The sequence below is a fragment of the Mastigoproctus giganteus genome, chromosome 6 (genome assembly GCF_048544385.1).
Source record: "Mastigoproctus giganteus isolate SK-2022 chromosome 6, ASM4854438v1, whole genome shotgun sequence".
NCBI classification, from domain to species: Eukaryota; Metazoa; Arthropoda; class Arachnida; order Uropygi; family Thelyphonidae; genus Mastigoproctus; species Mastigoproctus giganteus.
The window spans coordinates 214,576,394-214,591,879 of record NC_143580.1 but is presented as its reverse complement, the minus strand read 5'-3'; the positions used below and the strand labels follow the sequence as shown (position 1 = coordinate 214,591,879).

The window sequence follows — 15,486 nt, the reverse complement described above, 5'->3', positions numbered from 1 at the left end:
TCTCATCCTAATGCTTAAAAAAAAAGACATAAATGCTGTGTCACATTAAACAAATCTTTGTTTTACATACATTTTTTCATAACCTCTTGACAGCATACTTTTCCTTTTTGCATTAAATTTTATGGAAAAATGCTCCAGTTTATGTTGATTCAATTTATATTACTCTTTTCAGATTTATATTCTCTACATAAATTGAGATATGCCCATATTTCTGGAGCTTATGAATATGAAGTTTTTTTCCCTATACTACTTAAAGACATCCATATATTCTGATCACCAGAGTATGAGTTTAAAAAACCCCACAAATCTTCAATAATTCTATATTAGGAAATGCTTGCTTTCCAATTCACAACACAATTGTTTTAGCTTGTATGAACCTATATATTAAACACATATTTGTAAAATGCAAAATTTTCATTTATAATATTTGGTACTGAAAGTATTATCAGTTAATGAAATATATGAATAAATTTATAATTTATAAGAATATATTTATTTATATAAATAAATGCACAGAATCAATCATTACTTGTCTGCATTAGCCTCATCGAATCCTCGACCTAAGTGGTAGGTAATATTCAGCCCTCCAACCCAAGAAGAAGGAGCATTAACTCCACCAAGCTGGCTGTAAAAATAAGTACCACATATATCAAATAAAACATTTCACGTTATACTAGTATTTTGAAATAATTGGAATAATATCTACAAAGAAAATTACATTTTTTTTATTCACTGTGAATTGCATATTTTCCTTAGGATATTTTTTCCAAAATTGTGGAGGTGCCCATTTTATTCTGATTCTCTTACAAAAGTATGCATGTTTAGACTAATTAAATACTGGAGTGCACATGGACTGGCTGAAGCAACAGTTATATTTCTTGCTATTTTAAATTTGTGGTAAAGTTAGAGACTTTACTTATTTAATCAAGTAGGTATATTTATTTTTCTAAATGGACAAATAGTTCAAAAGTCAATTAAATTACACTTACAGTTGTTGCTAGTGGATTTACGTGCCATTTCAGTAATCAGCAAATACTATACAGGGTGTCTCAAAAATATTGGTACAAACGTTTAGGGGAGGTAGGTAACATCTAAAGGAATGTGAATTGCATAGGAACCCATAATCGGAAACGTCACCGTAAGTCGGTACACAATGCTGTTCATCAGTTCGCGAGAGGGAAAATTTCTGGTTTACTCATTCAAGCAGTAGTCGCCGCACAAAGAGCATGCATCGATATACGAACTGTGAGCTGGCAGACATGCACCTAGTGTATGGATTAGCAGAGGGCAATGGACGAGCCGCTGAATGAATTTATGGAGAACGCTTCCCAGACAAACATGTATCGGACCACCGTTTGCGGGTGTGCATCAAAATTTGTGTGATTATGGGTCATTTAGAGGAGTAGTGCGGGCACACCACGTTCGACGCAAACTCCCGCCATGGAAGAAAGTGTGTTGAATGCCGTCCAGAATAATCCTACTACCAGCACACGTGCTGTTGCCTCTGCCTTAGGAGTGTCTCGTTGCAGTGTACTACGTGTCTGGCATGACGATTCCTTACACCCCTTTCATTTCGAAAGGGTTCAGTTACTGCTCCCCCAAGATCATTCTGCACGTGTGGCTTTTGTGCAGTGGTTTCTCCAAGAAAGTGTTCAAGACTTGAATTTTCCAGCCCATGTTTTGGTCACGGATGAGGCTTATTTCACTCGGGAAGGCTTATTCAATCAGCATAATGCTCATGTGTGGGCTCACGACAACTCACACAGTGTGCGCCCCCATGTGGCACAACATCGCTTCGCAATAAATGTGTGGACAGGTATGGTCGGTGACTGCTTAGTCAGCCCATACCTGTTGCCATCCCGCATGAACTCCGCTAAATATCGGATCTTTCTTGAACAAGTTCTACCAGGGTTACTTGATGATGTTCCAACATTTGGTTTCAACATGATGGGGCGCCTGCCCATTATGGAAGGTGTGTTTGTGACCATTTGAACAGGCGTTTTGGGCGTCGATGGATTGGCCGTGGTGGACCCGTTGCCTGGTCCCCACACTCACCTGATTTATTGAGCCTTGATTTCTTTCTGTGGGGGCCCTAAAATCTATCATGTATGAATCGCCTGTGAAGACGGAAATGGATCTCGTGGCGAGACTCGTCTGCGCTGCTGCTATTGTCAAAGAAACTCCAGGGGTGTTCAACCATGTCCGCCAATCCATGCTGCGTCGGTGTCACACATACATCGCGTCTCATGGTGGAACCTTTGAGCATCTGTTGTAACATCATGAAATGCATCCATCTCGTACTCCATTGTTAATATTATGTCAAATAAATGTTTGCCACTAATTACTGTCTTGTGTCATTTCTGCTTCTTGTGTCTCTTCTACTACTTTCCCGTGACGTTTCCAGTTATGGGTTCCTATGCGATTCACATTCCTTTAGATGTTACCTACCTCCCCTAAACGTTTGTACCAATATTTTTGAGACACCCTGTATTTTATAAATCATAAGATGTACCCGAGTTTTAGATGGTAAATTTTGAAAAAAAATTTCATTATGTATACAAGATGACTAAAACTTATGTTTGGACATCTTAATATGCTGTATCCCAGAAATTTTATTGAGTAAACATGAACCAGAAAGAGCTTCAAATACATTAGATACATAGAAATTGGATGTTTTTTTTTTTTTTTGATTTGGTAGTTGTTGGCGCATCGGCTTCTGTGGCCATATTGCACCTCCCAAGGTTTATGCAGTATTTTGATCCAAGCCCGAGGCGGGAATCGAACCCGCGACCTTTGGGTTGCCGGGCAGGTACTTTACCCACTCGGCTAGCCCGGTCGGCTGAAATTGGATGTAATCCAGCAGTTATATATTGAAAATGAAAATGCCCCCCACCAACATGCATTATAGGACTTGAACTGTTTCTTAATAGCCTGACATATGGTAGTGCATGCATCAGCTGCAACTTTGCCTGCTTCCTGTTGAATTCCTGAGTTGAGGATATGTTGTTCAACATCCAACGATTGAAGACTTATTCCACGTTCTTCTTTTTCTGTTCTGTTTCCCAGACTTCTAATGATTGCAGGCCAATGACATTCTAAATTCTAATGACAGCAGATCTCCTAGTAAACTCTAGGCAGCTTTGTGTCACTTACTTTTCAAGCCATTATGTCATTTTTTTGTTAAATTTTTTTAAAAGAAAGAGCCTGATATATGTAGTTTGAATAGAACTGTCTCTAATGCAGCAATATGTTTTTTTTTTATCATTACATGTACCTGTGTCAGCATGTGTGACACAGGTGCATGTAATGATAAAAAAAATACATATTGCTGCATTAGAATAATAATACAAAATATGTTGACTCAAAATAATACAAAACATGTTGACTCAAAATAATACAAAATATGTTGACTCAAAATAATACAAAATATATTGACTCATATTTTGTGCTATTCAGTTTCTTGCCCTTGCAGATAGCATATTTTGTATTATTCAGCTTCTTTCCCTCACAGATAGTATATTGGTATAATCACAGTCTTTTCTACCACATATAGTAGAAAAGACCTGAGTTTGAATCCCATCAATGGCATAAGGAATTTTCATGATTCTCTTTTGCAGTGTTGCTGAGCAAGCTGGTCTTAGGTGAAGGTAGCACTGTTTATTGTTTTTTTACCTTGGAAACTCGGGTTTTTGTCCAGCAAACAGGCAATCAACCACAGAATGCACACAATTTACAGACATAATATATATATATATATATATGGTGCAATATGGTCTGAGTCAATGATGTGCCTAAAACTCTATAACAATCAATTCAGTTTTTTAATTAAATAAGTATAGGATCCATTATAATGAAAATGAGTCCACATGCATTAAAGTAATTATCCTTTTATATTCTTTTTCATTCATATCTTATTTCTGAACAAACATCCAGCATGACAAAGCAAAAAATCAGTTTTAGACAAATTAACAAAAATTAAAGCAAAATTGTTTAGGAGGTTTTGAATTATTCTGATTCAGCACCTCATGGGTTGCCCAGATCCTTCCAATCAAAGTTACCTCTGCTGAAAGAGATATATTTTGGATGTGTAGATGTGAGTAGTTTGCATTTGTCAAACTTCAACTGCCATTTCTCAGCCCATCTGCCCAATTTTTCTAGATCTTGTTGAAGTAGCTTAACTTGATTACTGTCATTAACCACCCTGCCAACCTATGTATCAAATAAAAACTTAGACATTAAGCCTGATATACCTTCAATATCATTAATAAATATAGAAAACAACAATGAGCAACAAACAACAACACTGAACCCGGGAAGATTCCATTAATAACATTAGTCCATTAGCCACATTGCTCCAGCTTGTACAGCAGTCTTCCATGTGCAACAGTATCAAAAGCCTTCCTGAAATTCAAGTATATGATATCAAAATTATTTTTTGCATCCAGTTCCTTTGTTACAGCATCATAGTATCCAATCAGATTAGTCAGATAAGATTGCCTCTTAACAAATCCATTCTGCAACTGCAGTATAGTTGCATTCCTGTCTAAATAGTCCTGCATTAGTTCTTTCTCTTTCCCTGGAACAGAAGTTAAGGTAACTGGTCTGTAATTACTCATGTCACCTTTTGATCCCCCTTTGTGAATTTAGGATATATTCACACATCTTCAGTCCATAGGGACCTCCTCTGAATCCAAAGATGCACTCATAACTGTGGCTAAAGGTTTGCTTACCTCCTTTGCAACCTCCCTTAATATAACTGGATAGATTCCATCCACCCTAGCACCTTTTTTATGTTCAGCTTCAATAATTTCTTTTCCAATTTTCTCTCAGTCATTACAAAATTATTTAGTTCCCTTTTAGAATTTGATAAACTTCTGGTATTCCTTTTCTTAAAGGGTTCCTCGTGTGCAAATGTAGATGCAAAATACCTATTCAGTTTGTCAGCAACCTGAGCAGGATCATCAACAGTTACACCATTAAGTAGACCAATGTGATACAACCTCTTCCTTCTACTGTTAATATACATTCATTGATCACTGAATTGTGACCACCTATCTAATACTGTGTTGGACCACTGTTTGCTTGGATAATAGCTGCTATTTGCCTAAGCATTGACTCTGCTAGATGTCTTTCCAGTGTCAGAATAGACAATGGCTGTATGTACATACACCTCACTTCCCATTCAAAAATATCCCACAGGTGTTCATGTGGATTGAGGTAAGGCGAATTTCAAGGCAAATAAAGATGGGTGATATCTTCCATGTGTTCCTCGACCACTCATGCACAGAACAGGCCCAATGTCATGGCATATTATCTTGGAAGATCCTGTTTCTCTCTGGGTAAAAATGCAACATAGCAAGATGTATATGGTCTCTTCAGAGCTGCCAATAGACCTCACCAATGAAACGTTGTCTATATGCACCAGGAATCCTAGTTCTTGCCAGCAAAAGAAGTCCTATATTAAGCAACCACTGCTAACTGCCTTGACAGGGAGCACCATACACATTGAGTTTTTGGACTAGTGTTGCTGGTGCGACACATGAAGGCATACATTAGCATGTTGCACCATGTATTTGGACTCATTCGACCAGTGTCCAACCAGCATGAGGTTGACACTGCAGCATTTGCCATCGATGATGATCAGCAGTGAGAAAGGGTGTCTCTTGGGTCATCTGCTGTGGAACCCCATACATCTGAGTGTGCAGCACATTGTTCATTTGGGATATTGTTCTTGCATTCCCCATATTGTATTGTTAGCATTAGAAAAGGCACATGATGCCAGAAAGCAAGCTTATATAGCATCAGCCAAAAAAAAAAAATCTCCTAATTTCACCCATCCACTCGCTCCAAATGCTTGTCTAGTTCTGCCTTGAATCTATTTAAGCTATCAACTTCTACAATGACAGATGGAAGTTTGTTCCAGAAATCAACCACACGCTGGCTAAAGGCAAACTTCCACACATCTATCCTATAACTCTCTTTCCTCAATTTGAATTTATGCCCTCTCAGGCGATTATTCTGAGCAAGAGGAAGAATCCCATCAGCATTGAGTATGCTCAAACCATTCAAGGCTTTATACACCTCAATCAGATCACCTCGACAGTGCCTAGTCTCCAGACACTGTAATTTGCAAAACCTAAGCCTTTCTTTGTAAGAGCAATTCTTTGTTCCATTCACTAATCTTGTTGCCCTTCTCTACATTCGCTCCAGCAGCTCTACATCCTTCCTAAAATTAGGCCTCCAGACCTGTATACAGTACTCAAAGTATGGCCTGACCATTGCCTTATACAAGGGGATAATCACCTCCTTATCCCTGCCAGAAAAATTCCTGTATATCAGTGAGAAGACACCATGAGCTACTCTTGCAGACCATCCGCACTGCTCAGAAAACTTCATATCTGCCTGCACAATTATTCCCAGGTCCTTTTCATTCTCTACTACAGAGTGGTAGAGAATGAAACGTGTGTGTGATGAATGAATGTGTCTGATGCCAACTGTTGCACAATGACCTGCCATTGAGCCTGTACAACACACTGCACCCTTCGCTCACCACACACATTCACCTTGTGTAACTTTTTACAATTCTGTCAGCGGGTAGTAGTTTGACCCTTAACCACAGAGAGCTGTGAGCAACCAACAAGACATGCCACTTCTGATATGGAAGCACCTGGTGCATGAGCTCCCACAATCATGCCCTTTTGAAACTCTGATATCTTTATCATGTTCCATAACTGCTACTTTTATCTTGTTGACTTGCACGACCAGATGCCAATTACTGCTGTTGTAGCATACAAAGCTATTTGGTTTTTTTTATATTGCGAGCTATGCAGCATAGTCCATTATGGATGGGATGGTCATAATTCAGTGATCACTGAGTGTAAGTCAAGAAGTCTTTGCTGTTTATCTTTGCATTCTTTGCCAAAAATTTCTCATAATCTGCCTTAGCTTGCTTAACCTCCTTTGTGACTTGATTACAGACTAGTTTATAGCTATCATAGGCTTCTGTATCACCTGATAATTTATATGCATCTCATGCATTTTTTTTTATTCTCTGCCACAGGGATCATCAGTTCATCTGACATCCATTAGGTCTAAACTTTGAACAGTATATCTTAGTTGTTACAAAAAGACTAGTAGCTTCTACAATTACTTCCCTGACTGCTTCCCATTTAGAATTTTCTGTTGGTAACATCATCAAATGGTCCCACTGCACAGAATTTAAAAACTTTGGAGACCATTGTAGTTACCCTTACGAAAGAAAAAGTCCTCTCCTTTACTTTTGACAATAGTTATATCTTTAAGTAAATCTTACATCAGTACACTGTGATCATTGACATTCAGTAGGTCTTTTACTTGCATATTCATAATGCACAAAGAATCACTGCTGATAATCAGACCAAGAGTGTTGCTTCCCCTTACTGCCTGTCTAACATGCTGCTGCTGCTGTAGAAAACAGTCATCCAATAAATCCACAAAAGCCTTGCTAGTGAATGAGTGGTCAACCTATGATTATAGTCAATATCTGGAAAGTTAAAATCCTCCATTATAAGACATTCTGATTTACTGGTCCCACTCCATTTCTCTGTATAGTTGTTTGTTATACTAATCACATTCATTAGGCCTATAACACACTCCTACTCTCATTTTCGTTTTCCCACTTCTTATGCCACACCAAACTGACTCAGCATTGCACTACTTCTGTCGACTCTATACACTGCCTTGAGTTTAACGTGTCCATTCTGTACACATTGTATTCCCCATATTTAAATTCTGCATCCTTTATGTCTGAGCGAAACTATGTCTCTGATATCCCTACAATGCATTTGATGACTTAATCAGTACTACAAATTCATCAAATTTATTTACTATGCTCCTAATATTAGTCCTTATTTTTTTTTACCAGCAAGGCTTTCTAGAGTGGCATATCTACATTTTCTGCAGGATAATTTGTTGGAACTACTCGAAGACATATCCCTTGAAAATCAGCAGAAGATGATGTGATTATGCTTGATGGTTGATGGTACATCCCACTTTTCCCCATGATGTTTCTGACTTTTTAAATGTGGAGTGCAATAACCAATGGACTGGTTGGAAAGGACTTGTACAATGGCCACCATGAACACCATAGTTTATTCTATGATGTTCATGGTGGTTCATGGTTTATTGCTAATATGTAAAACAAACTAAGAAATTGCATTTTGGATGCTACTGAAACTGTTCATCTGTGCTGACTGTTGCACTGAAGAATATGGAGGTTACCTTGAACAGCTGCTTTAGATATTTTCCTTTTAGAGGGTTATTTGTTTATTTCTATGTTTTGTTATGTTGTTGTTGTTATTTTGGTTTTTAGGAGCATTAGCAACTAAGGCCATATTTCTCCGGGAATATGCGGTGGTCATTCCCTGACCTTTCCACATCCTCCGTATTTGGTGGTGATGGGCTCAAACCCCGGTCTAATCAAGAAGTGTGTGCTACGCACTGCTGCTCCTGCCCACCTGGCTATGGAGGCACCATCTATGTTTTGTAATTTATGATTTAATATATTGAGAATAAAGACTTTTGACACATATGTTTATAGGAACTTTTTTCCTTATTTTTAGCTGAAGAATATGCTCCTATATTTGTTCTGTGCAATTTTGAAACATCCCATATATTGAAAATTAAATTATACTTACCTCAATATAGTTTCTGCATCTCTATATCCAATGGTCTGAATGGGAATTTTAGGAATTTTATCACTATCTTCCAAAGGATAACGAAATGCATCATCTGAATCAATACAGTGAAAAAATTATAATAAAACTGATTACCTTTCCAGTGCTACAAAATATAAAGTTAATTTATTATATGCAAAAAGATATTAAAGTATTTTTTTAAAAAAATGTTTGGCCAATGCTATCTCGAGGAATTTTAGGATTACAAGCAACTCAATTCAGGGAAGCTTTTAATATAAAGTAATGATTACTACTGACATTGCCCCATTTGCTATCAAGAGCAATACATGATTCAGTACCAACAGTGTGCAGATAATGCATTCATGCTAGGGAAACCCTCCAGTGAGTTGCTCAGTGACAATCCACTTGGCAGAGTAACCAACTAGTAAACTGCCAATTTTTCCCTGACTATTCTTGGATGGATATTTTACAAATCATAACATCTGTCACTTCTGAATATTCCCAATTTGAGATTCTTGTGTGAATTAACTACTCTTTGTCTCTTCTAATAAATGAACAAAATAACACTTAAAAGATAATAAATTATAGTATATTTGGAGAAATGTTTTTCTTAACTGCATATCTATGAATACTGTGAATGGTTATAGAGTTTATGACATATTTTTATTTCTTATTCATTGCCACCATTGTCATATATTTGAACCATATTGTGCTATTGCTGCCAGTTGTATTATTAGTATTTGTGCACATGGAATGAGTGCTACTTAGGAAATAAAACTTTCAGACATTCTTGTAGCCTTTATTCCTTTAATCAAATCTGTTCTGTTTGTTATTTCATAGTTACTTCTTGGAATCACGTGCTGTAAAAATATTACTTACTAATACTAACTTGCAAGACCTTTAAGAATCTGAATAAATTAGACAAAGATTACAGATAATTTTATGAAAATCAGCCACACAAAAACAAAAGTCTGGAGACAAGGAAAGTTCTGAGTGTACATTAAATAACTCATTGAAAAAGTTAGTAATATAATGCACCTATTGTCTATCTGTGTGCCCTTGAGTCCACATGTAACAATTTGACTCCCAGTGGACAGATTTTCACAAAATTTTATATTTTAAACTGTTAACAAAGATCTGTTAAGCTTTTCCAAATTTGATTAAAATTAGACCAATAGAAACCCAGCAATTATTATTATTATTATTTTTTTTTTTCATACATATCATATAAGCTATCCTATACCATATATTGTAGCTGAAGCACTGGATATTGTTTGTTGCCATGGGCTGGTTTTAGGAATGAATGTGCAATGTGGCAGATGCACAGAAACAAAATTTTCTTGGTTTGAACATAAAAGTTGTTGCTTTTTGCTCTTTTTTTGTTATAAATCATGAATTATTACAATTTGCTAATGCTCCTGAAATGTAATATACTGTGCACATCAACTAACTTATTTATACCTAGGAACACAGTTCAAATAAGATGAACAATTAGACATGGCAAATAAACAGCAGCATAAGTAAAGAAGGGTGCCTCCGTAGTCAGGTGGGCAGGAGCAGCAGTGCGTAGCACACTCTTCTTGATTAGACCGGGGTTCGAGCCCATGACCACCAAATACAGAGGATGCGGAAAAGTCAGGGAATGACCATCGCATATCCACGGAGCAATATGGCTTTAGTTGTTAATGCTCCTAAAAACCAAATAACAGTAAGTAAAGAAGGAAGTGAAGGAAGCCAGATGAAGAAATTTATCTGGTGCAAAAGTGAATTACCTATTAATAACACATTTTTGATGCTTATTTTAACCAGAGAGCTGAGAACTGGATAAGAAATAAAGGAATTGATTAAAAATTTGAATCTTATGAAATGGGGGCTTAAGAAAAATAAATGGGATGAAGAGATGGAAGTAATATTACAAATGAAAAAAACAGGCAAATTCTCTTGCAGTAAGTAACATCCAATCCCAAAAATACATCTTAAGAGTAAACTTAAGATGGTAAGGGCATATACAAAAGATAAGAGAAGTGAGAATAACTAATAGATATTCAAAGCAAAAATGGTTATTAATAGGCATGGGGACAGATCACTAATGGTATCAAACAAGTATTTGATAAAGGAAGGCTTACTTACTAAAACAGCTATAGATTTAAGAGGAAATAAGATAGCATGGTGGAAAATAGTGAATGGAAGTCTAATAATCCAGGAGGAGTACTTTTACTGTAATAGTGAAAGTTGTGCTCAGTGGATGTAACAGATGATAATGGATCACAGATTTGGTCATCACCGGGTATTGATACTCTTAAAATTAAACGAATATTGAAGTCCTTTGTAAGAAGGTAGTTATGTTTTAGAGAAATCTGAATTATAATAATCAGTCACATTTGGAATGGTGCTCATACATTAATTCCCTATCACTTAAGGATCAGAAAGAACCCCTTATATTTTCTACACAAATTAATTTTAAGAATTATAAATGAACTTGAATTGCTTTGCACTACAAATTTTAACTGCCCATTTTTTTGACTAGTCTTTTATTACTTAACATATTTATAATTATCTGATTAGTTTTATTATAGAGAGTGAGTCAGAATTATGTACAAATACCTTAAATAGCCATATTTTGTAGACATAATGACCAATTTGAATAAAAAGTTGTTCATTTTAAAGTTGAAATAAATAATTTTGTTTATTTAATAAGTTTTATTAAAAACCAAAACCATTATTTTGCTGATTAACTGGTGATCCATTCAGTATGGAGAATAATCAACTAACATCTGAAGAAAGAAAGTGCATTCTGAAATTATACTGGAGGTGTGAACAATGTCGTAAATAGAAAAAGCAGACCCGAATGCAAGGTTTAGTGTGGACCCCACTAAAAATATTTCTTTTGGTAAAAATCCTTAAAAATTTCACTGGAAGCAGCAGCAGCTATGAAAAAAATTATTGTGAAAAAATTGTTGTTTATAGACATAGTAAATTTTATCATAAACATAACTAAAAAACTTACATTTTTACTGTTTAATTTTTTTCTGTTTCGGGCAGGAGAGCAGTGGGTCCCCTTTTGGTCGTCGGCCCCAAAGCACTGCATTGGCATAGCTGCCACTGGGTGTGAAAAAATTAAAGATGTTCAGCATGTACCAGAAAGTCTACTGCAACAGGATATAGAAAAGTTGGGCAGATGGGCTGAGAAATGGCAACTGCAAGTGGAAATATCCATTTCCACTTGCAATCTGCCAAACCCCATGTATTTTTTCTGACAGAATCTCAGTTATCCGTTGATTCAACTACTGCTCATCTCAGATGCCCAAATTATTTGCTGTATGATTCCTTTCACCTGAAAGGTGGTACTTGTGCATATGTCCATTCTGATATTCCCTGTCAGAGACTTGGAAATTTGGAATCTCCTCTCTTTGATCTTCTCTGGCTTAAAATCTCTTTACCTCATTGTGTCAAATTCATCTGTTGTCTCTACCGTTCTCCCAACTCCACTAATCACTTGGAGCTCTTTGACTTCCTCTCTTTGCAACTTGACTTTCTCCAGTCCAACTTTCCTAACAGTGAGGTAATTTTCCTTGGTGATTTTAACGTTCACAACTCCAGCTGGCTTCCGTTTTCTAGTCACACCGACCCAGCAGGTCGAGATGCTGAGGCTTTTGCAATTACTAATGACCTAGCACAGATTGTTCATTTACCTACAAGAATTCCGGAAAATCCTAATCATACAGAAAATACGCTTGATCTTTTTCTCACAAACAACCCTTCTAAGTACACGGTTGAAGTAAGAGGTCCTTTAGGCACATCAGATCACAACTTGGTGATTGTCTCTTCTCCAATGGAAACTTTATCTCATGGTTATTCCCAACCTCGTGTTGTTTGGCATTACAAGAATGCAAAATGGGATGACCTGCGAGACTTCTTTTCTCCTTTTCCTTGGTCGGACTACTGTTTCAAAACTTCTGATGTCAACGTTTGTTCAGTTCATGTCAGTGAAATTATTCTTGCAGGAATGGAATCCTTTATCCCACACTCCAGTTTAAAATCTCGTCCTTTATCTAAACCTTGGTTTTCCAATAAATGTGCTAAGGCTGTTTAAGAGAAGAATGTTGCATATCGTAATTGGCTTGTTTCTAATTCTTCAGTTTCATTTTCTGCCTACACCAAAGCTCGCAACAATTGTAAAGCAGTTATTAATCAGTCCAAACTAGACTTTGAACAGGCTAAGAGTAGAAAACTTGCTTCTTGCCCTAATGGTAGCCGAGCATTCTGGTCTCTTGACAAAGCTATTGGCCGCAACTTTTGCCCATCTCTGCTCCCACCTCTGTCCAAACCAGATGGTTCTGTTGTCACTTCAGCCAAGGATAAAGCTGACCTGCTAGCATCCCATTTTTCTTCCAGCTCATGTATTAATGATCTTGGTAAAATACCTCCCACCATTCCCAACACGCTCCAGTCAATGCCTCCTGTGGTCTTCCGTCAAAAGGATATCAGAAGGATTTTGATGAATCTTGATGCTAAGAAAGCTCCAGGTCCTGATGGTATTTCTCCACTTGTTCTCAAAACCTGTGCTCCTGAACTTACTCCTATTCTTTGCCGCCTTTTTTCACTTTCTTATTCCAAAGGTGTTTTTCCTTCTGCTTGGAAATTTGCTCATATCCAGCCAGTTCCTAAAAAGGGTGACAAATCCCTCCCATCCAATTATCGTCCAATTGCAATTACTTCTACTCTTTCTAAAGTAAAGGAGAAATCAATTAACCGCCAACTCTTAAACTACCTAGAAACCTTCCGTCTGATCAACGATCGCCAGTATGGATTCCGTCAGTGTCGATCCACTGGTGATATCCTGGCTTATGTTACCCATTTATGGACTAATTCAATGGAAAGGTTCGGTGAAACACAAGTAGTTGCTCTTGACATCTCAAAGGCTTTTGATCGTGTTTGGCATAAAGGTCTTCTAAACAAGCTTCCATCTTATGGTTTGCCAACTGTTTTTAGTAATTGGTTATCCAGTTTTCTCTCAGATCGCTCACTGAGGGTGATGGTAGATGGCTCTCTGTCTTCTAACTTATCCACTAACGCCAGTGTCCCCCAAGGTTCAGTTTTTTCCCCCACTCTTTTCCTCTTGTACATTAATGACCTTCTTCCATTAACTGGAAATCCTAACCATAGTTTTGCTGATGATAGCAAGTTGCATTCCACGTTCCATTTTGAGAAACCTTGTCCTGCTCAATCAGCTTCAACTTCTCGAAAATCTGCTACCAATTCCTTAAATGCCGATCTTCAGGTAATTCTCCAGTGGGGCAAAGACAACTTAGTTGATTTCAACCCTTCTAAAACTCAATCTTGTCTTATATCTTGCAAAAAGGATTCTTCTGCTCCTCTGCTTATGTTTAGTGACACTCCGATTATTAGGCAAAATGATATATCTCTTTTGGGGATTACCCTGACTTCTAATCTCTCTTGGCACAAGCACATTACAAATATTGCTTCCTCTGCATCTAAAAAACTTGGTTTTCTCTTTCGCTCTCGGCGTTACTTTTCTTCCAAACAGCTGCTCACTCTGTATAAATCGCAAATCCGCCCCACCATGGAATATTGTTCCCATATCTGGGGTGGTGCCCCCAAAACCTCTCTCAGGCTTCTTGATTCCATTCAGAAGAGGGCAGTTAGGTTAATTAATGATTCATCTCTAACAGAGTCTCTCCACTCGCTTTCTCATAGACATACTGTTTCTGCTGCATGCCTCTTCTACAGATACTTCCATGGGCACTGTTCTTCTGAATTGGCTTCTATAATTCCTGCTCTCTCTTTCAAAACAGTCCGAACACGTGCCGCCACCAGCCAACATCCATATACTGTCCAACTTCTAATCCACAGAACCAACTTTTCATCTTCTTCATTTATTCACTCAACTGCCGTTTTCTGGAACAACCTTCCTTCATATGTATTTCCTGAAAATTACAATCTACAGAAGTTCAAGTCCAATGTCAACAAATATCTTCTTTCGTCTTCTCAACCTCCAACCCAAGCATGGTACTAAGTACTATAGGTTCTAATACCTCTCGTGTTTTGGGGTTCACATAAAAAAAAAAAAAAAAAGAAATGCACATGAGTAGTTGCCAAAGAAATCAACAAGACAGTGTTTTCAAAGTCTGTGTTTGAGTTAATTGTGTATTATGAGAATCATAAAGGACATAAATGTCAAGCCTTTCATATCTCAGGAAGATGATTCTGATTTCAACAATAAACCAATACTCTCATATTGGTGTACTCTTGAAATTACACCAATATGAGATCAATACACAATAGCAAATCTAGTTTTCTCACTGTTAGGTACACAATGAAGTTATGTCCTGCACGTACATGTATAATAACATTTTATAGCTCTTATAGCCATAAGTTACTTATGTTTATTTTCAGTTTTTTTTCAATGGGTGGCAATAAACACAGCCATTATCTTGTACCACAGAGGTATTACTTCTAACATATATTCAAATTTGGCAACAAAATAATAATAATTACAAAGCTCTTCCTCCTCCACTCAACTTACCTACTGCTGGGTACCCAGGTGTTAAAGGATCGCCATAACTTGATAAGGCACTTAACCTTCTTGCAGCATTTTTGGGTAGCCACCATGTATTAGGATATACATCTTCTTGGGATGTACCCTGAGGTGCCACATTTTGAGGATCAATAAAAATTACAATTGCTGCCACCCCTCTTCTTGCTGCTTCATATGCCTGTAATAAATAAAAAAATATCAGCCTACAAGGTAAAAGCTGAGAATAATCACACTGAATAAAATTTAATTTTC

At 37.1% G+C, this 15,486-nt stretch overlaps 1 protein-coding gene across 1 annotated transcript in view; it reads right to left on the bottom strand.

The window, feature by feature from the left end:
• LOC150084940 (aminopeptidase NAALADL1-like) overlaps positions 1 to 15,486 on the bottom strand; it is a 98,642-nt gene that overhangs the window by 64,712 nt on the left and 18,444 nt on the right. The window contains exons 5-7 of the mRNA XM_090376397.1: positions 15,223 to 15,412; positions 8,676 to 8,769; positions 530 to 625 (exon numbers count right to left, since the gene is read on the bottom strand). Coding sequence (XP_090232523.1) covers positions 530 to 625; positions 8,676 to 8,769; positions 15,223 to 15,412 — 380 coding nt within the window. The remainder of the gene's footprint in view (positions 1 to 529; positions 626 to 8,675; positions 8,770 to 15,222; positions 15,413 to 15,486) is intronic.